The sequence below is a fragment of the Microcaecilia unicolor genome, chromosome 5, assembly GCF_901765095.1.
Source record: "Microcaecilia unicolor chromosome 5, aMicUni1.1, whole genome shotgun sequence".
Lineage (NCBI taxonomy): Eukaryota > Metazoa > Chordata > Amphibia > Gymnophiona > Siphonopidae > Microcaecilia > Microcaecilia unicolor.
This window is the reverse complement of record NC_044035.1, coordinates 187222264-187248488: the sequence shown is the minus strand read 5'-3', so window position 1 is coordinate 187248488 and position 26225 is coordinate 187222264. Positions and strand designations below refer to the sequence as shown.

The window sequence follows — 26225 nt, the reverse complement described above, 5'->3', positions numbered from 1 at the left end:
AAGTGATGCATGTGAGAAAGAGGAACCTAAAGTATAGCTACGTCATGCAAGGTTCCACGTTAAGAGTCACCGACTAAGAAAGGGATCTCTGTGTCATTGTTGATGATACGTTGAAATGCTCTGCTTAGTGTGCTGCTGTGGCTAAGAAAGCAAATAGAATTGTAGGTATTATTAAGAACGGAATGGAAAACAAAAATGAGGATGTTATAATGCCTTTGTATCGGTCCATGGTGTGACCACACCTTGAATATTGTGTTCCGTTCTGGTCACCGCATCTCAAAAAAGATATAGTGGAATTAGAAAAGGTACAGAGAAGGGCAATGAAAACGAGAAAGGGGATAGGACGACTTCCCTATGAGGAAAGACTGACAGCTTGGAGAAGAGACCGCTGAGGGGAGATTTGATAGAGGTCTATAAAATAATGAGTGGAGTGGAATGGGTAGACGTGACTCATTTGTTTACGCTTTCCAAAAATACTAGGACTAGGGGGCATGCGATGAAGCTACAAAGTAGTAAATTTTAATACGGATCGGAGAAAATTCTTCCTCACTCTAAAATTCAATGCGAAGAAATGCAAAGTGATGCACTTAGGGAGTAGAAATGCACAGGAGACGTATGTGTTAGGCAGTGAGAGTCTGATAGGTACGGACGGGGAGAGGGCTCTTGGGATGATAGTATCTGAGGATTTGAAGGCGACGAAACAGTGTGACAAGGCGGTGGCCATAGCTAGAAGATTGTTACGCTGTATACAGAGAGGTGTGACCAGCAGAAGATAGGGGGTCTTGATGCCCCTGTATAAGTCGTTGGTGAGGCCCCACCTGGAGTATTGTGTTCAGTTTTGGAAGCCGTATCTTCCTAAGGATGTAAAAATAATTGAAGCGGTGCAAAGAAAAGCTATGAGAATGGTATGGGATTTGCGTTACAAGACATATGAGTAGAGACTTGTTGACCTGAACATGTATACTCTGGAGGAAAGGAGAAACAGGGGTGATATGATACAGACGTTCAAATATTTGAAAGGTATTAATCCGCAAACGAGCCTTTTCCGGAGAAACGAAGAGAGTAGAACGAGAGGACATGAAATGAGATTGAAGGGGGGCAGACACAAGAAAAATGTCAGGAAGTATTTTTTCACAGAGAGAGTGGTGGATGCTTGGAATGCCCTCCCGCGGGAGGTGGTGGAGATGAAAACGGTAACGGAATTCAAACATGCGTGGGACAAACATAAAGGAATCCTGTTCGGAAGGAATGGATCCTCAGGAGCTTAGCCGAGATTGGGTGGCAGAGCCGGTAGTGGGAGGCGGGGATAGTGTTAGGCAGACTTATACGGTCTGTGCCAGAGCTGGTGGTGGGAGGCGGGGCTGGTGGTTGGGGGGCGGTGATAGTGCTGGGCAGACTTATACGGTCTGTGCCCTGAAAGACAGGTACAAATCAAGGTAAGGTATACACAAAAAGTGGCACATATGAGTTTATCTTGTTGGGCAGACTGGATGGCCCGTGCAGGTCTTTTTCTGCCGTCATCTACTATGTCACTATGTTTCACTCAACGTGTAATTAAACTCTGGAATTCAATTCCAGAGAATGTGGTAAAGGCGGTTAGCTTAGCGGGGTTTAAAAAGGGTCTGGCTGGCTTCCTAAAGGAAAAGTAGCATCATAAAATGTATTGAGCTTTTTTGGGATCTTGCCAGGTATTTGTGACCTGGATTGGCCACTGTTGGAAACAGGATACTGGGCTTGATGGACCTTTGTTCTGTCCCAGTGTGGCAATACTTGTGTACTTTCCATTCATCTGGACTTGTCTGGTGGGCTGATAAGGAAGGAAAAATTAGGTCTTGCATGCAGATTTTTTTTCCTGGAGTTTCTCCAGACCATTCCAAAGCCCATCCTTCATAATGAAGAATAAGGCTGTTTTCAGTACTGTATTTTTTTGAAACAGCCTTATCTTTGACCTTGTGCTTGTTTTCTGTTTTGGTCTGTTCTTTGCTTTGACTTCCAATTGGTTGTTGGTGGTGGTGGTGATGGTGGTAGTAGTAGTAGAAGTAGTAGCAGCAGCAGCAGCAGCAGCTACTACTACTACACTTTGCTGTTGGAATGCTGGATAACTCCAGACCAATCTAGACAAGAAAATTACCAGGTAAGAAAATTTCAAGGAAAGAAAATTACCAGATAAGACTTCATTTTGACATTTGTGCTTTTCTAGAGTGCTGTCTAATGTGGCCCCCTCAGGCGCTAGGATACTGATGAGATTATTGGCTATTGGGACTGGGTAAAACTGTAACCTGTGACTTCTTTTGGTTTATTTTATTTTGCAGGCTATGGATATACAATTTTTAGGTTTGCTGAAATTGTATGTATTAGTATATTTAGTGAATTTACAGGTAACTATATATGGATGTTTCAGTAGTTATTACTATTATGCATTAGCTCTTTGCATTTTGATCTTTTTGTAAACTGTTTTGCTGTTCATTTATGAAATGTGATTAGGGACATTATTATTTATTTGGATTTTTGCTCACACCTTTTTCAGTAGTAGCTCAAGGTGAATTACTAAACGCTACTATCACATTTACTGTTTGTAGGAACTCCGATACATCAGGTTTACTCAGTCTGTTCTAAAAAAATCTTTGGAGGGCTAGAATCCAGAGCCAGTGGTGGGAGGCAGGACTGGAGGCAGGGATAGTGCTGGGCAGACTTATACGGTCTGTGCCAGAGCCGGTGGTGGGAGGCGGGGATAGTGCTGGGCAGACTTATACGGTCTGTGCCCTAAAGAGCATAGGTACAAATCAAAGTAGGGTATACACAAAAAGTAGCACACATGAGTTGTCTTGTTGGGCAGACTGGATGGACCGTGCAGGTCTTTTTCTGCCGTCATCTACTATGTTACTATCTGTTTTTATAAATTTAAGATAACCTTTAAAAAAAATAGGATAGATCCTCTGCTGTCGTGTCATGTACCTATCAGCTCTCTGTTTCTTACCACGGTAGCGATGCCAAAGAGGAGAGGCCACCCTGCCTCCGCGGCAAATTTCTTCCTCAGAACCCGGTTCTATCCAGGTGTATCTTCGGAGAGCAGGGGTACCGGCGTTGTTGGGTAGCAGCCCGCTGGTCCGTTCAGAGGTGGATGGAGACCCCGGAGCATTCCCTGGACTAGAGCTCTCGCTCAGCCCCGACATGAGAGCTCCTCCCCCACAGCCAGGTGGTGGTAGCTGTCCGCTGCTGGTGTCCTCAACCCCAGTTCCAGAAGGTGGTGTGGAAGAGGAGGGACAGGAGGTGTTTCAATCATCGGAAGGTATTCGGAGCAACGGGAGAGCCTGAGACCTCGATGGAGGGAGCGACATCAATTACACCTGGTGTAGTGGGGGAGTCTAAAGCTGCAGGTTTGGATCAGACGATCTCTGCTGACAAGTCTGAGGTAATAATTACTAAATTTCCTATATCAATAACAAAACCTGAAGAAGTAACCCTGGAAAGTTTGTGGACTTTAATAATAGATCTAGGCAAAGCATTCGTTCCACAAATACAAAAATTGTCACAAGATCTATCTGCTTTAGAAGAAAAAACTAAAGAAATTGATTTGAAGGTGGAGACTTTGACTCAACAAAATAAAACATATGAAAGAGATATTCAACAGATAAAGTCTTGTCAAGATAATATTATAAAGGACTTAACATATTTAAGGAGGAAAACTGAATCCTTTGAGAACTTTTCAAGGAGTAATCTCCAATTTCTTAATTTTCCCAAGCAATTGACAGTTTCCTCATGAGATATGTTAAGAAAATATATTAAAGAAACTTTTAGGAGTGGTTGAAGAAAGTATTCCGCCGTTTTCACAAATGTATTATTTGCCTACTAAATTAAGGAGTCAAAAAGATCAAGACAACCAAGAAACGGACGTTTCAGCATTGTTGGAGTCCTCTGATACTGATTTGGTGCTGGCTTCAGCTTTGATTGCCACAGTTGCTTTGAATCCTGATAAGAACTGGCTAATGAAGTTATTCTTTAAAAACAGAGAGAAGACTTTTTTGGGTCTAAAGATCCAAATTTTTCCTGACGTCTCTAAGGAAACTCAGAAGTAACGTCAACAGTTTTTACTGATGAAGCCAGGTGTTCTTCAGTTGGGAGCTACTTTTTGGTTTTTTTTTTAAAGATACTACTACTACATGTGGGTACCAATGACGTAGGAAAATGTGGGAGAGAGGTTCTGGAAGCCAAATTTAGGCTCCTAGGTGGAAAGCTCAAATCCAGATCCTCTAGGGTAGCATTTTCTGAAATGCTACCTGTACCCACGCGCAGGTCCCAAGAGACAGGCAGAGCTCCGGAGTCTCAATGCATGGATGAGACGATGGTGTAGGGAGGAGGGTTTTAGATTTGTTAGGAACTGGGCAACATTCTGGGGAAGGGGGAGCCTATTCTGAAAGGATGGGCTCCACCTTAACCAGGGTGGGACCAGGCTGCTGGCGTCGGCATTTAAAAAGGAGATAGAGCAGCTTTTAAACTAGAAATGGGGGGAAGGCCGACAGTCGCTCAAAAGCGCATGGTTCGGGATAAGGTATCTTGCAAAGATACCTCACAAATAGGGAAGATAGGATTTCTGGATAGTGAGGTTGCACAACAGACCGTGGTAGGCCAGGTGCCTTTAAATACAACATAAGATCAGACAAAAGATAGCAAATCAGTAGCGTCCAGTACTAAGCATCATGTAAATAGGAACAGCAAACATATTTTGAAATGTCTATATGCAAATGCTAGGAGTCTAAGAAATAAGATGGGAGAGTTGGAATATATTGCCGTTAATGAAAAATTGGATATAATAGGCATTACTGAGACCTGGTGGAAGGAGGATAACCAGTGGGACACTGTCATACCGGGGTACAAAGTATATCGTAGTGATAGGGTGGACCGGACTGGTGGAGCTGTAGCATTGTATATTACCGAGAGCCTTGACTCAGATAGATTACAAATTCAGCAGGACACAAATCACACCCTTAAATCATTGTGGGTTGAAATTCCATGTATAAAAGGGAAAAGGACGGTGATAGGAGTGTACTACCGTCCACCACACCAGGATGAGCAGGTAGACGCAGAAATGATAAAAGAAATCAGAGACGCGAACAAAATGGGCAATGCAATAATAATGGGTGACTTCAATTATCCAAATATAGACTGGGTAAATGTAACATCAGGAAACACAAGAGAGGTACAATTCCTTGATGAAATCAAGGACAGCTTTATGGAGCAGCTGGTGCAGGAGCTGATGAGAGAAGGAAAAATACTAGACTTGGTCCTTAGTGGAGCGTATGATCTGGTGAGGGACGTTATGGTACTGGGGCCGCTTGATAACAGTGATCATAATATGATCAGTTTTGATATCAACCTTCAAGTAACTATACACAGGAAGTCAAATACATTAGCGTTTAATTTTTAAAAAGGAGACTATGATAAAATGAGAAGAACGGTGGAAAAAAATTAGTGGGACAACTGAGAGGGTAAAAACTGTACAACAGGTATGGACACTGTTCAAAAATACCATCCTGGAGGCCCAGGCCAAACATATTCCACGAATTAGAAAAGAAAGACGGAAGTCCAAAAGACAGCCGGCCTGGTTGAAAAGTGAGGTGAAGGAAGCTATTAGGGCTAAAAGAAATGCCTTCAGAAAATGGAAGAAGGAACCATCTGAAAATAACAAGAAGCAGCATAAGGAGTGTCAAAGCAAATGCAAGGCGCAGATAAAGAAGGCCAAGAGGGATTACGAAAAAAAGATAGCATTAGAGGCAAAAAAGCATAGTAAAAATATTTTTCGGTATATTATAAGCAGGAAGCCAGCAAAAGAATCGGTTGGACCACTGGATGACCGAGGGGTAAAAGGGGCGATCAAGGAAGACAAAGACGTAGCGGAGAGATTGAATTAATTATTTGCTTCGGTCTTCACAGAGGAAGATTTGTGTGGGATACTGGTGTCGGAAATGATATTTCAAGCGGACGAGTCGGAGAAACTTACTGACTTCACAGTAAACCTGGAGGACGTAATGGGGGAGTTCAGCAAACTGAAGAGTAGCAATGTTAGTAGTATGTTAGAGGCTATTATTAAAAACAAAATTACAGAGCACATCCGAGGACATGGATTACTGAGACAGAGTCAGCACGGCTTTTGTGTGGGGAAATCTTGCCTGACCAATTTACTTCAATTCTTTGAAGGAGTAAACAAATATGTGGACAAAGGGGAGCCGGTTGATATTGTGTATCTGGATTTTCAAAAGGCATTTGACAAGGTACCTCATGAAAGGCTACAGAGGAAATTGGAGGGTCATGGGATAGGAGGAAAAGTCCTATTGTGGATTAAAAACTGGTTGAAGGATAGGAAACAGAGAGTGGGGTTAAATGGGCAGTATTCACAATGGAGAAGGGTAGTTAGTGGGGTTCCTCAGGGGTCTGTGCTATGACCGCTGCTTTTAATATATTTATAAATGATTTAGAGATGGGAGTAACTAGCGAGGTAATTAAATTTGCTGATGACACAAAGTTATTCAAAGTCGTTAACTCGCGACAGGATTGTGAAAAATTACAGAAGGACCTTATGAGACTGGGAGACTGGGCGGCTAAATGGCAGATGACGTTTAATGTGAGCAAGTGCAAGGTGATGCATGTGGGGAAAAAAGAACCCGAATTATAGCTACGTCATGCAAGGTTCCACTTTAGGAGTTACGGACCAAGAAAAAGGGATCTGGGTGTCGTCGTCGATAATACACTGAAACCTTCTGCTCAGTGTGCTGCTGCGGCTCGGAAAGTGAATAGAATGTTGGGTATTATTAGGAAAGGTATGGAAAACAGGCGTGAGGATGTTATAATGCCGGTCGCCGCATCTCAAGAAAGATATAGTGGAATTGGAAAAGGTGCAGCGAAGGGCGACTAAAATGATAGCGGGGATGGGACGACTTCCCTATGAAGAAAGACTAAGGAGGCTAGGGCTTTTCAGCTTGAAGAAGAGACAGCTGAGGGGAGACATGATAGAGGTATATAAAATAATGAGTGGATGTGAAGCGTCTGTTCACGCTTTCCAAAAATACTAGGACTAGGGGGCATGCGATGAAGCTACAGTGTAGTAAATTTAAAACAAATCGGAGAACATTTTTCTTCACCCAACGTGTAATTAAACTTTGGAATTCGTTGCCGGAGAGCGTGGTGAAGGCAGTTAGCTTGGCAGAGTTTAAAAAAGGGTTAGACGGTTTCCTAAAGGACAAGTCCATAAACCGCTAATAAATGGACTTGGGAAAAATCCACAATTCCAGGAATAACATGTATAGAATGTTTGTACATTTGGGAAGCTTGCCAGGTGCCCTTGGCCTGGATTGGCCGCTGTCGTGGACAGGATGCTGGGCTCGATGGATCCTTGGTCTTTTCCCAGTGTGGCATTACTTATGTACTTATGTACTACTTATTTCTAAAGCGCTACTAGACGTACACAGCGCTTTACACTTGAACATGAAGAGATAGTCCCTGCTCGACAGTGCTTACAATCTAATTAGGACAAACAGGACAAACAAGAGATAAGGGAATATTAAAGTGAGGATGATAAAATAAGGGTTCTGAACAAGTGAATAAGGGTTAGGAGTTAAAAGCAGCATCAAAAAGGTGGGCTTTTAGCTTAGATTTGAAGACAACCAGAGATGGAGCTTGACATACTGGCTCAGGAAGTCTATCCAGGCATATGGTGCAGCAAGATAAAAGGAACGGCGTCTGGAGTTAGCAGTGGAGGAGAAGGGTGCAGAAAAGAGAGATTTACCCAGTGAATGAAGTTCCTGGGGAGGAATGTAGGGAGAGATGAGAGTGGAGAGGTACTGAGGAGCTGCAGAGTGAATGCACTTATAGGTAATGTAAATACCAGTCAATTAAGTATGTGTTTTTTGATCCATCCCAACTTACAGCTTTTTTAACAGCTAAAAAAGTATTGGGGGTCTCAATATATAGCTCTCTTTATCAATAAGTAGTCGGTACCTTTAGGTTTGTCAGTCGAAGCAAATTCCTGAAATGTGTCTCATAATTTGAATTTCCATTGTTTAACATCTTGGATCTATTTTTGTGGACTTGAGGAATGTGTGGCTAAAAAAGATTTTTCTTTCCTTTTTTTAATTTTTCATTATTGTAACGGTAATGTTGAGCTAGACTATACTTTTCTGTACAAGTTATATGCTTGATTCTATTTGAAAATTTGATAAATAAAAAAAAATAGAATATTGGTTAAATGGCCTTTTACCAACAAAAACATGTTTGTGCATTTGCATTGTTATGTTTGTAATTGTTCCCTTTTTTGTTTAAAGGCAGTCTGTAGATAAAGATTCTTAATTGTGAGGATTCATATCATTCTTGTCTTCGGAGAAATCAGTTACCTGTAAGAATATTCTCTGAGGAAAACTAGAGGTTTTCCTCCACCTCAAGGAATTGACTCCTTAGCTAAAATAGAACTAAGTTGCCCTTTATGACAGCCCTGCCACAGCTCATCTTGCACATGCTTAGTTGAGTTGCCTTGAAAGCTCTAGTAACTTGTATACATTGCTGTGGTCTGGGTGCCATTGGATGACATCACCCAACTGTGAGGGCTGATCCCGTGTTGTTTTGGAGAACTTCTGATTTTGCTTTTAGTCATCTAGCAGATTGATATGCTAATGCATTGCCACCAACCTTATAAGTATTTTTTTTTAAAGTGCTTATTATCTATGTGGCTTTTGAAGCTTCTACCCTTCTGAAAATGTACCTCTTCAGGGCTCAATGCACAAAGCCTACTAGGATAGCAGCATGCATTTTTAGACCAGTTCTAGCCAGTTTAGCAATCACATTATTCAGTGGGAGATGCACAGAGGAGCTCTGTGGGCTTTTTACCATGAGGGGCAGCAGACAATGGGAATCCTATGCTAATCAATTTACACGAGCTGTTAAGCATGTGGAAATTTTAACAGGTCTGGAGCTGTCTATCTTTTGCAGTTCTTCAGGCATTCCAGAGCTCAGCCACTCCAGGATCCTCTGTTGCTTTACCCTTGTCCCCCAATCACAGCTCCATCTCCTTCTTTGGAGGGTTGGTTTAAGAGCTAATGTCTGTGTATTGTGATGACTTCTAGCATCTCCTGTTGGAAGGTGGAGCAAGAACTTCATAACAAACAAGAAAGTAGGAAAGTTCATAAGATAAGCCCACTGCTTCTCCTCAGAGTTAGTCTTTTGGGCTCATTTTTTATTCAAGGTGAAACAGAAAAAAACAAAACTATCTTTCACGTAACTGCTTGTAAGGATTAAGCATATATATAGGTGAGAGGCCAATATCATCCTTGCTATTGAATCATAGTTTGTGTCCCTTTTCCCATATTGTCTCTAAAGAAAAAGGAAAAATAAATGTTTCAACTAGAATCGTGAGAACTTTATGCAAATGAGTTATTTTATAATCAAGTCCTGCTTTTTTTCTTGCTTATAACCCAGTTTATCTTGACTACTATTTAGGATACAGTTTTTAGCACTGAGGAGAATCTTCTTAATACTTTGCTTTTTCAAACAATCTATTTTCAGCCAGAAAGAAGAAAAACATAGGTGCTTGGAAAACTCTCTGCCTTCAAAGAAAAAAAAAGACTATCTCCTTGATAAACAATGTTTGTCCCTTCACACAAACCTAGGGCTCAAACAGCTAGCAGATCCCTCATCCACAATCACTCATAATGAAGCAGTCTTGAACTCCATTATGCAACCTTCCCCAATTCGGCTAGTATAAAAGCTAAAATCAAAAGTCTCTTGACTCACAAGGTAACAATTGCTTGATCAACTTTTCACTTCTCCAGAGGCTGCTTAAGTGTTCATTGCTACTTCCATCTTCTTATCTGCCTCAGGGAGAATAAGAATTGAGTTCTCACATTCCATGAGCTCTTCACTTTCTTTCTCTGTCACAGGGGACTCCTCCACTTCCATGAGCTGAGTAAACTCCCCCGCCCCTTTCCCTTGCTAGGTGTTAAGAGTTATATAGCCCTCCCTTCTGACAATAGGAGCCGACTCTGTGTTTGATATGGGTGCTTGAGCACCCCCAATATTGAACAAACTCCTTGGCTGTGTTCAGAGAGAGGCATTTTCCGTTGGGTTTAGCACCCCCAATAATTTTTGAAAGTTGGCTCCTATGCTTCTGACGAAGCTCTCCCCTACCCCCATTGGTCGGTACAACCAGGATCTTTCTTGAACTTTCGTTTTCTTTCTTTAGCTGTCAGTCGACCTTTCATTAACAGATCCCAGTTGCCCTCTGCTGGCTGTGTTTGTTTGCACTTGATTTGCATCATTCCATTGAGAAATAAGAGGGTAACGAGCCTGAGGAGGCAATGTCCCTACCAAACCTTTCTTTTCCCTCTCATATTACACATCGTCAGAAAAAAGCTTTACCTGCAAGAAAAAGATACTTCAGGCGCCGGCCCCTGATGAGACTTCTGACAGCAAATAGCACCACCCACCACCATCCTCAAAAGCCATCCACAAAACTTCTTGCATCCTACTCCTGCTCTGCAGGCAGAAACAGATGAAAATCCTGACCACTTTCTATTTCACAAATGTCCGCCCAATCAGTGCTGCAGAAAGAAAGAGTTCCTCCGCCTCTCTTCTCCCACAGAATGTTGTGCAGCCAGTGATAGGCAGGGTTAGGAGGGGGTCTACCTCTGGCTGCCTGCAGTAAAGAGCTTGTGCTGCCCTGGGCTGGACATGGCCACCGGTTTCTCTTTTTATCTTTTGGGGCATCTACGGCTACTGCTTCCTCAGGGGCTTCAATGAATTCTTCAGGAACAGCAGCAAGAGGAGGGTTTTCCTTTGTATCAACGACAACCAGCTGAGAAGCGGAAGGAGAGAGAAGAGGAACTTCTTGGTTGTCTGGGACTGAAAAGTCATAGCAATCTTAATTACAAATCTTAGTAAAATCAAGAGTCCACATTGCGAGCAAGAAACGTTTTGTCAGTAGGTGTCTTAGCTATTTTGGGCATGCGTATTGCAGACATGCTTACTGATTGATTGCTATGTGCATGAACTGGCCCTAGCACAGTAAAAGTCCATGCAGCTCATTTTGCATTTTTTTTTTTTTTTTTTTTGAGCATTGCTCGCTATTTCCACCTCGGTAAGGGGACTTTTGTGCATCAGTCCCAAAGTGTTTAAATGTAAAATGAAGCAATTTATAGACAAAAAAGGAAGTGGAACTGTGGAGTTGGTGGAGGGAGTAGTTGAGTCCGAGGCGGGAGCAATAGAAGAGCAGGGGCTGAATTAGGAAGTAGAATGACTGTTCTCTGCTCTGCTTCAGGTCTGGCGTATCCCCTCCCCTCCTTCTTCTTTCAGCCTGCTTGGAAGAGAGGGTCTAGAGCAGAACACCTCCATTGCCCTGGTGTCTAAAATTGTTAGAACTTAATTCTAGACCCTTCACTCAAAAGTTGAGCTCTAGACTTATGTTGGACTTTCTGTGGCCAGTCTTCTGTTTACATTTCTCTTTTGGTACTTTTTCCCTTCCTTAACCCTTTTATCAGATGAATATGTTGGTTTCTTTAGCCTTTATTATAGATCGGTGAGAACTTGAGTACTTTAGTTTATAAATATAAGCAAGATAGATTTTATTTGTTTTTTATTTCCATTTGTGACAGATGGCTGCATCACCTGGGAGCAGTGTTAGCACGCTTACAGCAGTGACTGCACTGAGCAGCACTTCAATCAATGATACCATCATATCAAGGTAAACCCAGAGCATTTTGAAAAGGATCCAAGAGTAATTTCTGCCTATCTAAAAATTTTTTTTAATAGGCATTCACTATATTAATTTTCAGCTAGAATTCTTTTCATCATGTCAGCTATGTTATCACCCATTATAGTACAGCACAATATAATATAGTGTACTTATTTTCCGCATCTTATCAAAGGTCTAGAGTGGATTACAAATGATGAGCCTACAAATAGGTGGGAAAATATGGGATACAAATGTAACAAATAAAATGTAAGGGGCTAAAACAGATCCTGGAAAAAAATAGTACAATTCACTGTAAATAATCATGTCTTTAAAAAGTTTTTAAATAAAAGATTTTCAGTAATTTCCTAGTAGTACCTGAAGTCATGCTGAGAATATTATTCCCTAGAGATTGTGGCTGTAAGGATTGAAGAGCAGATAGCAAAACTTGTTTGTTGCTGGGCAAGAAACCAAATGTTTAAAAGTTGAGCTCATTGTATCATTAGAAAGTACCATAGTGACTATATCCACACTAAAACTGGAGGACCTGGGTTCAGTTTCTGAGCCGGGTCATCTTCTCCCTAGATTGATTGGGAATGCTGTGGAGGTATTAATTAGAAACCTTAGGGCAAGAGAAGGAATGCATGCAGTATGCAGTAGCAACAACTCATTGCTGGATTTAGAGCCTTAAGACTGCATGATTCTAGAAGGAGCCCCAGTTTGTGGCCCTGGGTAAAGACATTAGTTGCTATGACCATGTTAAGTGTTTTTTTGTTTTTTTCCCTTGGGGGCATTGTACTCCACTTCACATTGCAGAATGTGTGCTGAATTCTGCACAGAGACACCAGGAGGCAGCTGGTGACTTTATATAGTTTCCTCCCTCACCCTGTGGCACACCTATGCTTTGCTCTTTTTTCTCTATTTATCCTATTTCTGTACCTCCTCCCCTCCCCCCCCCCCCAACTGCAGCACAAGTTGGTGAGGGGGAAAGTGGTTGGATATCAGGCCATGTCCTTCTACTGCGCGGGGCTGACTATTTTAAACATTTGATTAATCAGCAAATTTAGGCTTGCTAAATCTAAGCGAGTTACAATATAAAATCCGTAAAAGAAAAGAACTCAAAGTAAAATAGGAAAGATATACATGCATTCCAATCAAGAAAAAAGTAAAACTCCAGTGAGAGAGGATAACATAACAAACATAACATAATGATTGCCCCTCTTAGTCTTCATCCAGTGTCTCCTAATAAGAATTAAACACCTCAGTATTTGACCTATGGGGTTCTATCATATCCCACACAGTTCAAATACTGTATTCAGCCCACAGTAACAATCATAGTAGTGTACTAGATGACGGCAGATAAAGACCTGTACGATCCATCCAGTTTGTCCAACAAGATAAACTCCTAGTACAAGATATGATGTGATACTATGTATGTATACTTGATTTATTTATTTTATTTATACATCACTTACTAACCTGCACGATCCAAAATGTTCTTGGCGGCTTACAATAATAACATAGATAATTAAATCATAAAAAACATTAATACAGACATGTTAAAAATAGTATCCAAGCTTCACCATACTTTGCTCTATTCTGTAATAAATATATATGTTACACGGTTTTAAATCTCTGCTTAAACATAGGCATATACAAGGCTCTACTTAACAACACAGTTTAGCACATCAAGAACTCTGATTTTACACTGTGATTTGTCCTTGCCAATTTCAGGGCACAGACTGTAGAAGTTCTGTCCAGCCACATTTAGGGCACAGATCATAGAAGTCTGTCAGGCACTGGCCTTGTTCTCCAACTACTGCAGCTGAATCTGCCCATCCATGATCAGGGCACAGATTGTTGAATTCTACCCAGCACTTGCTTTGCTTCTCATTTACTGGTGTTGCCATCTAATCACCGCTAAGCTTGTTTGGTTCCATGCTTTCCATACAGGATTCCTTTGTGTTTATTCCATGCATTTTTTAATTCCATTACTGTTTTCATCTCCATCACCTTCCGCAAGAGGGCATTCCAGGCATCTACTTCCCTTTCTGTGAAAAATTACTTCTGATCTTGTTCCTGAGTTGGCCCCTCTGTAATATAAATTCACTAGCCGTTAAGCCCGTAAAAACGGGCGAGTATTGCAGCCCTCCTCTCTCCCCTGGCCTCATCCCATCCACCGATTTTCTCCCCCCCCCCCCCCCCCTTATCCAGTGACCCTCCTCTTTCCCTTGGCCTCCCCCCTCCCCCCATGTCCAACAACCCTCCTCTGTGCCCTGCTCTCACCCCATCCAGCAGCCATGGCCTCTCCCCCCATGTCCAGCTACTCTCATTGCCGCTTCTCCCTCCCCCCTCCGTGCCGGGACCCCTGCACTGACCTGACAGCGTCTCTCACCTCCGTGTGAAAGTGCTAAAGGCAGCAGCAGATCGCTCTGCTGCTGCCTGCAGCACTTCCACACGAGGTGAGAGGCGCTGTCAAGTCAGTGCAGGGGGCCGGGAGCGGCGACGGGGGGTGGGGGGAGGAGGGTGGAGGTTGTTTTGCGTGATGTTCCTTTCCAGGCAGCAGCGTCGTCGTCCGACAATTCGACTCCGTTTCCCTCTCTGTTCCGCCCTCTGACGTCATGACGTATTGACGCGAGGGCGGGACAGAGAGGGAAGACTGTACTGCGCATTTGCAAGTGAGTACGGTCACTTGCTGTTTATATGTTTGATGTCCTCTAGTTCTACCACATTCCCTTCTCTGGAAAAGGTTTGTTTGTATTAATACCTTTCATATACTTGAATGTCTGTATCCTTTCACCCCTGTCTATCCTTTCCTCCAGGGTGTACATCTTCAGGTCATCAAGTCTCCCATATGTCTTGTGGCGCAAAACCTATACCATTTTCGTCACTTTTCTCTGAACCACTTCAAGACTTTTTATGTCCTTAGCAAGATGTGGCCTCTAAAACTGAACACAATACTCCAAGTGGGGCCTCACTAACAACTTGTACAGAGGCATCACCTCCTTTCTTCTGCTGGTTATACCCCTCTCTATGCAATCTTGCATCCTTCTGGCCTTGGCCACCACCTTGTCACATTGCTTTGTCACCTTGAGATCATCACTACTACTACTACTTAACATTTCTAAAGCACTACTAGGGTTACGCAGCGCTGTACAGTTTTACAAATAAGGATAGTCCCTGCTCAAAGGAGCTTACAATCTAAAGGACGAAATGTCAAGTTGGGGCAGTCTAGATTTCTTGAATAGAGGTATAATGGTTAGGTGCCAAATGCGACATTGAAGAGGTGGGTTTTAAGTAGGGATTTGAAGATGGGTAGGGAGGGGGCTTGGCGTATGGGCTCAGGGAGTTTATTCCAAGCATAGGGAGAGGCGAGGCAGAAAGGGTGGAGCCTGGAGTTGGCGGTGGTGGAGAAGGGTACCGAGAGGAGGGATTTGTCCTGTGAGCGGAGGTTTCGATAGGAATGTAAGGGGAGATGAGGGTAGAGAGGTAATATGGGGCTGCAGATTGAGTGCATTTGTAGGTTAGTAGGAGAAGCTTGAACTGTATGCGGTACCTGATCGGAAGCCAGTGAAGTGATTTGAGGAGAGGGGTGATAAGAGTATAACGGTCCAGACGGAAGATAAGACGTGCAGCAGAGTTCTGAACGGATTGAAGGGGGGGATAGATGGCTAAGTGGGAGGCCAGTGAGGAGTAGGTTACAGTAGTCAAGGCGAGAGGTAATGAGGTAGTGGATGAGAGTTCGGGTGGTGTGCTCAGAGAGGAAGGGGCGAATTTTGCTGATGTTATAAAGAAAGAAGTGGCAGGTCTTGGCTGTCTGTTGGATATGCGCAGAGAAGGAGAGGGAGGCGTCGAAGATGACTCCGAGGTTGCGGGCAGATGAGACAGGGAGGAATAGGGTGTTATCGACTGAGATAGAGAGTGGAGGGAGAGGAGAAGTGGGTTTGGGTGGAAAGACAATGAGCTCGGTCTTGGCCATGTTCAGTTTCAGGTGGCGGTTGGACATCCAGGCAGCAATGTCAGATAAGCAGGCCGATACTTTGGCCTGGGTTTCCGCAGTGATGTCTGGTGTGGAGAGAGAGAGCTGGGTGTCATCAGCATAGAGATGATATTGGAAACCATGAGATGAGATCAGTGAACCCAGGGAAGAGGTGTAGATAGAGAAGAGAAGGGGTCCAAGGACAGACCCTTGAGGAGCTCCAACAGAGAGAGGGATGGAGGTAGAGGAAGATCCATGAGAGTGAACTCTGAAGGTACGGTGGGAGAGATAAGAGGAGAACCAGGAGAGGACAGAGCCCTGGAATCCAAATGAGGATAGTGTGGTAAGGAGTAAATTGTGATTGACAGTGTCAAAAGCGGCGGACAGGTCGAGGAGGATGAGGATGGAGTAGTGACCTTTGGATTTTGCAATGAACTGGTCATTACAGACTTTAGTGAGTGCTGTTTCTGTCGAGTGTAGAGGGTGAAAACCGGATTGAAGCGGATCGAGGATGACATGAGAGGAGAGAAAATCAAGGCAACAGCTGTGGACGGCGCGTTCAAGTATCTTGGAGAGGAAGAGAAGGAAGGAGATGGGCCGGTAGTTGGAAGGACAGGTAGGGTCTAGTGATGGTTTTTTGAGGAGTGGTGTGACTACAGCATGTTTGAAGGTGTCGGGGACGGTTGCAGTGTAGAGAGAGAGATTGAGGATATGACAGATGGGGGGGTGACAGTAGGAGAGATGATGTTTAGTAAGTTGGTGGGGATGGGATCAGAGGGACAGGTGGTGCACTTCGAGGAGGAGAGAAGGTGGGCGGTTTCCTCGGTAATATCAGGAAAACAGGAGATGGAGGCCTGGGTTGGTTGTTTGAGGGAGTGGGTTAGGGGGTGAAGAGGAGGAGGTGGCTTGGTAGTAAATTCCCCATTACCCCAAAGTCTCTCTTCTGAGCTGTGCTTCTCAATCTCTCTCCTATCTCGTACATCTCTTTTAAATTTCTGCACCCCGAGTACACCACTCTGTACTTCTTGGATTTAATTTTAACTATAAAAATATGAGAACTTTATTCCATCTCACTCACTTATTTAAAATCATATAAAAATATAATGTGTAATGTGCTCAGACCACCAACCTTCCAAAGCAAAGGAGAGGTTAGAACCAACCATCATTGCACATTGTTGTCTAATCAGTGTTCTTATTATATGGTTCTTATTATGTAGTTCTTAGTTTGCAAATAAGAAACTTATACTCCCGATATTGTTTCAATCTTCAGATAAGCTTGTATCATCTAATTAGATGGTAGGAAACCACAAAAAGAGTCCACATTAAAATTTGAAGTCCATCAAAAAATATGTCCAATGCATAGAAAAAATGTTTTCAAAATTAGTCTCTTCAATAGAACCCTCACTATTGCCAGGAAGGAAGAACCATATGATATAAAATTTTTGCAAAAAATATAACACTCAAAATAAATTGTCCATTCAAAGCAAATTATGCATTACTCATTTGTGATCCAGTGAAATCTTCAAACTTTCTCAACGGAATATTCAATGGAGTTTCTTCGCTGGTTCAAATAAGGTTACTCCAGCCAGCTTGACATAGTTCTTTGTTTCGCCATTGGTGTCTTCAGGAGCTGTAACCCTGCACAAAAAGATCACACTTCGAAACTACACTACATATATCTTAAAAAATCAAATGTAATAGTAACATAGTAACATAGTAGATGACGGCGGAAAAAGACCCGCACGGTCCATCCAGTCTGTCCAACAAGATAAACTTACCTTGATTTGTACCTGTCTTTTTCAGGGCACAGACCATATAAGTTTGCCCAGCACTATTCCCCGCCTCCCACCACCAGATCTGGCACAGACCATATAAGTCTGCCCACCACTATCTTTGCCTCCCCACCACCAACCCCTCTTCCCCCAACCAGCTCCACCACCCAATTTCGGCTAAGCTTCTGAGGATCCATTCCTTCTGCACTGGATTCATCATACAAATATCAAAATTAGTTCAATCTCACTTCTTGATAGCAGGAACAGGCGAGATTCCAGCCGAGGTCTCCTGACTTTCTTAGAACATTGAAAAATGCCAACACACGCGCTGTTAAAAAGAGCCAAAACAACGCATGCGTATCTGTAAACTACAGCCTCCCCCCCCCCCCCAAAAAAAGGGGGGTTGCTGCACCTCATTCTAATTCCTTATTCAATCCTAGTGGATGAACTGCTCTCCAAGAATAAATCATTTTCTGTTCCAATCGCAATAAAATTCTAGAAACATTACTATTCTTAGAGGACTGGACCTGTATTAGAACTACAAAATGTAGGACTTCTAAGGAGTGATGTAATGTCATCCAGTGGGCTACTAAAAGCGCCTCTTGTTTCTGCAACCGAATGTTACTTAAATGCTCCTCTATCCTATCCTTACTCTGCCTTGATGTCTGTCCTATATACCACATTCGGCAGGGGCAAACTATGACTACACTACTCTTTTGGAATTGCAATCTGTGTAACTATTAAGATGAAAGATTTTTTGAGTAGCGATTAACTACTGTATTAGTTCTCAAAACATACTTACAATAAATACAGCTATTGCACATAAAATGTCCCTTGACACCTTGTGCAGCACCCTTATTATGCACTACTACACAAAGTAGTTGAGCAAATTTTTACCCCATCTATGAGCAAATTTTGGTGTTGGAACACTGGATGAATTTTCACTACATCCCAATATTTTATAATAGCCTTTCATAAAGTGATTGCTTGAGGTGAATAAGGGAAATCACGTACTAATGAATGTTCAGATTCCGTTTTAGAACTATTCAGCAACCACTCTTTGAGCATACCTAGTGCTTTAGAGATTACTTTCTGTGGGTATTGACGACGTCTAAAATGATCTGTCATTTGAATAGCATGCTTCCTAAAATCACTAGTATTAGAACACAGCATTTTTAAATGTAGAAATTGCCCTACTGGTATGCTATCTGTTAAACTCTTGGGGTGGTAACTATGATAATGCAAAAGGGAATTCTGATCAGTCTGTTTTCTGTACACTGAAGTATAAAAGTGACAACTATCCAGAGTAATGGAGATATCCAGGAAATTAATCTGCAGTGTAAATGCAATATCTGGATCACTATGATTTAAACGTTGTACAAATTCTTCTCACACAAAAGAAGCAGAAGTGACCCCCTAGCAACAAACCACAAATCTGTGAAAAAAAGAGTAGCCATACTGGGTCAGATCAATGTTCCATCTAGCCCAGTGTCCTGTTGCCAACAGTGGCCAAGCCAGGTCACAAGTACCTGGCAGAAACCCACATCGTGACAACATTCCATGCTACCAATCCCAGGGCAAGCAGTTGCTTCCCCATGTCTGTCTCAATAGAGACTATGGATTTTTCCTGCAGGAACTTGTCCAAATCTTTGTTTTAAACCTAGATACACTAACTGCTGTTACCACATCCTCCGGCAAAGTGTTCCAGAGCTTATTTGTTGAGTGAAAAATATTTCTTCCTATTTGTTTTAAAAGTATTTCCGTGTAACTTCCTTGAGTGTCCCCTTGTCTTTATACTTTTGGAACGAGTAAAAAATCAATTCACTTCTACTCGTTCTACACCACTCATGATTTTGCAGACCTCAATCATATCTTCCCTCATCCGTCTCTTTTCCAAGATGAAGATCCCTAACTTCTTTAGCCTTTCCTCATACGAGAGGAGTTCTATCCCCTTTATCATTTTGGTTGCTCTTCTTTGACCCTTTTTTAATTCCGCTACATCTTTTTTGAGATATGGTGACCAGAACTGAACGCAATACTTAAGGTGTGGATGCACCATGGAGCAATACAGAGGCATTATAGTATTTTTGGTCTTATTCACCATAAGTCCTTGTATTCTGTTTGCTTTTTTGGTCACCGCCACATACTGAGCAGAAGATTTCAGTGTATTATCTACATTGACACCTAGATCTTTTTCTTGAGTGTGGACCCTGGCATCAAGTAATAGTGATTCGGTTAATTCTTTCCAATGTGCATCACCTTGCATTTGTCCACATTAAATTTCATCTGCCATTTGTATGCCCAGTCTTCCAATTTATTTATTTGTAACATTTATATCCCACATTTTCCCACCCGTTAGCAGGCTCAATGTGGCTTACATAATACCATAAAGGTGAACGCCAAGTCCGGTAGATGTTAAATACAATTTAAAATAAGGGTTAGGTAAGGTTAGAGTAAACAGGTACAAAAAGGGACAAGGAAATAAAGGAATATATAATGTCCAATGCGATGTAAGGTATGGATAAATTAGGCCATATCTGCTAATTTGCTTTCCTTTACTCCCTCCGGACCGGCCCAGAATGCGACCGACGGGCTGCGCACGCCCCCCAGCAGGCGGAGACCGAGAAAAAAGTGTGACTCCAGAGAGCCAACAAGAGCCCCCGCCAGACAGGAAAGATCCTAAGGTCTTCCTGCATTATTTCACAGTTTGCATGTGTTTTAACAACCTTGAATAATTTTGTGTCCTCTACAAATTGAATCACCTCGCTCATCATTCCGATTTCCATATCGTTTATAAATATGTTAAATAGCACCAGTCCCAGTACTTACCTCCCTCCTTCAACAAAGGTATTTGGGGGTGGGTGGGTAGAAGAGGACCGCTAGACCACCAGGTTGGGGGGGGGGGCTTGATTTGTGGTCATTGGGCCACCAGGGCTTTTTTTTTGGGGGGGGGGGATGCTAGGGGGGTTAGCAGGCCTGGAGACCCACTGGATCTTCAGCCCCCCCCTCCCCCCAAACCGAACTTGTGTCTGGGAGGGTTGGGTGAACTGGAGGTCCACCAGACCTCCAGCTTCCATGTTGCTGGGTGGGGGTGGGGAATGGGGGGGTCTGCTAACATGCAAATGCGTGCTGGACATGGCTCACCATTCTTCCCCAGTGGTCTGCAAACCCTAATGCCAGCTCTGAGCTGGCCTTGAGTTTGCCGCGGACTGCTCACATTATTGGTGAGAAATATGTTTAGCATGCATTTGCATGCTACTTGCGCTAAGAACCCTGTTTTGCATACGTTTGCATGCTAGTCATGTTCAGAGCCTGCGAGCGTGTTGTTTCGTGTGCTCAGGGGCTCTTATCATGAGGCGGTAGCAAACACAGGCGCTAGTATGGCGCTAATAGCCTCAAGCGCCTTCATTTGCTTCTGATCATCAGCCCGTAAGATCTTACTATTCTTGCGTTGCTCTAGAGCTAAATGTTGTTCTTTAGTTAAATTGTTTCTGGGAACCTTGTGTGAACTGTTTGCGGTTTCCTACCATCTAATCATATGGTACGAGCTTATCTGGAGATTGAATCAACATCAGGAGAAGATAAGTATAAATTTCTGATTTGTAAATTAAGAACTATATAAGACTAACCATATGATAAGAACTTTGATTAGACAACAATGTGCAGTGATGGTGTGTTCTAACCTCTCTTTGCTTTGGAAGATTAGTGGGTCTGAGCACATTATGCATTATATTTTTATATGATTTTAAATAAGTGAGTGATTTACTTAAGATGGAATCATTTTATAGTTTATGTGGCAAAGTGAACTATTATTATATATTTTTCCCATATTTTTCTTTTTGAGTGATTCAATTTTAATTGCCAGACCTTTGACCATTCTTCTAATTTTTTGGAGGTTTCTTCTCATAGTTTCGTCTTCCTCCAGAGTATCCAGTGTCCTGGCTATCTTTGTGTCATCTGCAAAAAGGCAAACTTTTCCTTCTAACCCTTCAGCAATGTCTCTGACAAATATATTAAACAGAATTGGCCCCAGTACCGACCCTGAGGCACTGTAGTACTCACCTTCCTTTCCTGTGAGCAAATTCCATTTACCATAACCCTCTGTTGCCTGTTGTTCAACCAGTTTATCACTTTGGGTCCTAAGTTCAGCCCTTTCAGCTTATTCGTCTTCTGTGAGGAATCATATCAAAGGTCTTGCAGAAATCCAAGGAGATTATATTTAGGACATGTCCTTTATCCAGTTCTTTGGTCACTCTGTCAACGAAATCAGTCAGATTTGTTTGGCAGGATTTTCCTTTGGTAAAGCCATATTGCCTTGGATCCTGCAACTGTTGTATTCTAGAAAGTTAACTATCTTTTCCTTCAGCAGCGGCTCCATTATTTTTCCTACTACAGAAGTGAGGCTTGCCATCCTGAAGTTTACCAATTCCCTATACCTGCTTTTGTGAAGAAGGACCACATCTGAGTGTCTCCAATTCAGTGGAACCTCTCCTGTCTCTAAAGATCTATTAAATAAACCCTTAAGAGGTCCTGCAGGATTTCTTTGAATTCCCTCAGGACCTGATGCACAAAACTTACTGGGCCAACATCGTGTGTTTTTGACCTACTCTAGCCAGTGTAGAGACCATGGTATTCAGCAGGCGATGCACAGAGGAGTTCTTTTCTGTATGAGGTGGCATCCAATGGGAATCGCATGCAAATGCATGCAGTATTTAAATGTGCATTCTGAGGGATGTGTAGTGCGATGCAAAGATGGGACCGCCTATGTCTTGAGGGATAAATTTTATGGGAGGTCTGGAGCCTAGCCAGTGGTGGCTCCTGGCTGTGCACAGTTGCAGCTGAGACCAAAATAAATCTGGGGAGATGGCTTGGATTAAAAAAAGTTTGAAAAAAGAAAAGCTGGTTTCCTTTGTGCTACTTTTCCAGTAGCACAGAAGTCTGCAGAAACTACAGAAGCAGTAAGACAGGAGTCCTGCTGACCACACTGGGAGGGTGGGGTTTGGGAAGGAGAAGAGGAAGCCAATGAAAATAAACTTTTGCCTGCCAAGCTAAAGAATTCCTTTCCTCCTGCTTATTTCTTCTCTAATAATCAAGATGTCTGTGATGAAATTTGGAACCGGGGTTGAGGGGTGAGTCACTAGTACTGCTTCAATCAAATGTGACAAGTTGTTCTACTGGCTTCTCTGTATGACAGACTGTTCTATCAGTCTTCGGTCTTTGCTGCACTACAGACCTCTCCCTATGGCTAAACTTGTTGAGTATATGAAAGCTGTTCAGGGCATGCGCATAACAGCCATGCTTACCAATTGACTGCTATTTGCATGCCCTAGCCCGAGTTGCATGTTAAAAGTCTGTGCAGCTTATTTGCATGCGATTTTTTAAATTTTTTTATTTTTGAGCATTGCTTGCTAAATAGCAAGCAGTGCTTTACGTGAACTTTTGTGCATCTGCACCTCAGTATCCTGGGAGTAGTGGGAGAGAAAGACATGGCTTGACATGCAAAGTTCTCCTCTTCCTCCTGTGTTTTATAGATTATGCTCTGAGGGATAGCAAAATGCAAGAAACAGTCCATGGTGGGGACCCTGCAGAAGGGTGTGTGTTGCAGGAGAAGGGGAGGGAAAGGTGGGTTAAGTTTCTTGGATGTGCAAGAGGGTGTTGTACTTGGGGGCGGGAGAACTGGAACTTGAAGACTCTCTATTTCTAGACAGTTTCGTGCCCAAATTTGCGACTAGAATACAAATTTGCACTTGCTAGTTATAGAGCAGTGGTTTTCAGCCCAGTCTTCAGGGACTGTTTGGCCAATCTCATTTTCAGGATATCTACAATGAATATGCTTGAGGTGTATTACTATACCCTTGCTCCATTGCATGCAAATATTTCTCATTTATTTATTTATTTATTTATTGCATTTGTATCCCACATTTTCCCACCTCTTTGCAGGCTCAATGTGGCTTACAATACATCATGGATAGTGGAAGTAAGAAGAGAATAGATATTTGGTTTTACAGAAGGATTTTGGGTTGCATAGTAATAGAATACATGATAGTAATATAACAGAAGGCATTATTAAACATTTCTGGATATATGTGGGGTGCTTCATATGTGTTGATCTCTGTGGTATATCTTGTCAAAGAGATGGGTCTTCAGTTGTCTTCGGAAGTTGGTCAGTTCATAGATCGCTTTTAGGTTGCGTGGCAACGCGTTCCAGAAATGCGTGCACATATAGGAAAAGGTTGATGCGTGCATTAATTTGTATTTTAGACCTTTGCAATTGGGGAAATGGAGATTAAGGAATGTCCGAGATTATTTTTTAGCATTCCTGGGTGGAAGGTCTATCAGGTCTGACATGTAGTAGGCTGGGGCATCGCCATAGATGACTTTGTGAACTAGGGTACATACTTTGAACGTGATGCGTTCTTTGAGTGGGAGCCAGTGCAGCTTCTCTTGTAGGGGTTTTGCACTTTCGTATTTTGATTTTCCGAATATGAGTCTGGCTGCCGTGTTCTGGGCTGTTTGGAGTTTTTTGAGTATTTGCTCTTTGCAGCCAGCGTAGAGTGAGTTGCAGTAGTCTAGATGACTGAGTACTAATGATTGTACCATGTTAATTGCAGGTATCCTGAAAATCCAACTGGCCATATGGGCTGTGAGGAGCTAGGTTGACAGCCAGTTATAGAATAAGTGTTGTGCATGTACCTTAATTTTATAATGAGCTGCTTATTGGTGTTAAATGAACAGTTATGCGTATAACTGCCCTTAGTCGCTATTCTGTAAGTTGTGTGTTCAAATTTCAAAGTATGCAACTTCAAGGGAGGACATGGATCTGGCAAGGACACGGGTCATGGGTGTGTCAGGCAGTTACATGCCCAGATTATAGAATAATAGCGTTAGTGTCTAATTGCCAATAGTTAGGTGCAAGCATTTACGACAGCCATTGAGCTGACGTAAATGCTTGTGCCTAAAGTTAGGCATGTAAAAGTATACTTAGGCTAGTATTCTGTGACGACAGTTGTTTGCACAGCTGCAATTAGAGAATTTGTGCTTAGCGTACATCATTTGGTGCCTAAATTTCGGTGACCTTTTTAGAATTGCTTAAGTGCCTTGGGGGGGAGGGGAGAGAGCAGGAAGAATGTGTGCCTTGATGGGGCTGTGCCTAGGGGGTTAATGCAGAGTGGAGGAGTTTGTTCCTATGAGAAAAAGAGGCCTAACTTTGAAGTATGTGAATGGGGGAGAGATGAGAAAGACTGGGAGGTGTGTTCTGCAGGGGAAGAGGGAGCTGGGTCTTTTTGGGGAGGAGAGTCCAAGCTCAGAATTTGTGCAGTGGGATGTGGGCAGAGAACTAGGAAAATATTACAGTAGGTTTTAGGAGAAATGGTTATGGGGGGGGTGCAGTAGGTATGCGGAGAGCTGAGAGAGAGCTATTGTGTGTTTATATGTGTGTCTGTAGAGGGGGTGGGGGTTGAAAAAATGATTGGGAGGGGCTTGAATGAGTACCTTAGGGGCCTGTAAGAGAGCTATGGGGGTGGGAGTATGTTTGCCACGCTGGGTCTGAGAGAGCGCTATGAGTGTATGTGGGAGGAGGGGGAGGTGCAAAGGACGGGGAGATTTGAGAGAGAGCTATGGATATTTGTGTGTGAAGGGGGTATCAGAGAAAGAGGGATTGAGAGAAGTTGGGTGGGGGGAGAGGAAGAAGCCAGAAGGTTTCCACTCTGGAGGAGAAGAGCAGAGAAAACTGAAGGTTGAAGCTGAGAGGAGGAAAGATAAAGACCAGGGAGAATTTCAAGCTAAGCTGGAATGTGTCTAGACTGAAAAGGAAGAAAGTGGGGGGAGGGGTGCCCTATATTTCACAGGGACATCTCAGGACTTTTTGAAGGGGGTAATTCAACATTAAAAGTTCTGCTTTTTTTTTTGTATAGAATTCCCTCCACAAGTAAATTTTTTTGGAGGCTATAAAAGAAAGGAAATACATGTTCATATTGTACGTGGAGGTTCATGTGGTCATGTTGGTTCAAATTGAGCTGAAGCCTCTAACAGAACAGGAAGAAATTGCAAGACCAAAAATATTGGCTTAGGTTTTTCCTGGCCATTGCTTAAGTATGAGAAATTTATTACGTCCATGTCATCCCATAGATTAGTCCAGAGACTTGTCTCTCTACCTACCCGCAGGGGTCTGTGCTGGGACCGCTGCTTTTTATCATATTTATAAATGACCTAGAGATGGGAGTAACTAGTGAGGTAATTAAATTCGCAGATGACACAAAGTTATTCAGGGTCGTCAAGTCGCAGGAGGAGTATGATAGATTACAGGAGGACCTCGCGAGACTGGGGGATTGGGCGTCCAAGTGGCAGATGAAGTTCAGTGTTGACAAGTGCAAAGTGATGCATGTAGGTAAGAGGAACCCGAATTACAGCTATGTCATGCAAGGTTCTGCGTTAGGAGTCACGGACCTAGAAAGGGATCTGGGAGTCATCGTTGATAAGACGTTAAAACTTCTGCTCAGTGTTCTGCGGCGGCTAAGAAAGCGCACAGAACGTTGAGTATTATTAGGAAAGGAATGGAAAACAAACATGAGGATGTTATAATGCCGTTGTTTCGCTCCATGGTGCGACCGCACCTCGAGTATTGTGTCCAATTCTGGTCGCCGCATCTCAAAAAAGATATAAAGGAATTAGAGAAAGTGCAGAGAAGGGCGACGGAAATGATAAAGGGAGTGGAATGACTTCCCTATGAGGAAACGCTGAGAAGGTTAGGGCGCTTCAGCTTCGA

General features: G+C 42.8%; 1 protein-coding gene across 1 annotated transcript in view; it reads left to right on the top strand.

The window, feature by feature from the left end:
• EDC4 (enhancer of mRNA decapping 4) overlaps positions 1–26225 on the top strand; it is a 1195039-nt gene that overhangs the window by 596994 nt on the left and 571820 nt on the right. The window contains 1 exon segment of the mRNA XM_030203662.1: positions 11634–11722. Coding sequence (XP_030059522.1) covers positions 11634–11722 — 89 coding nt within the window.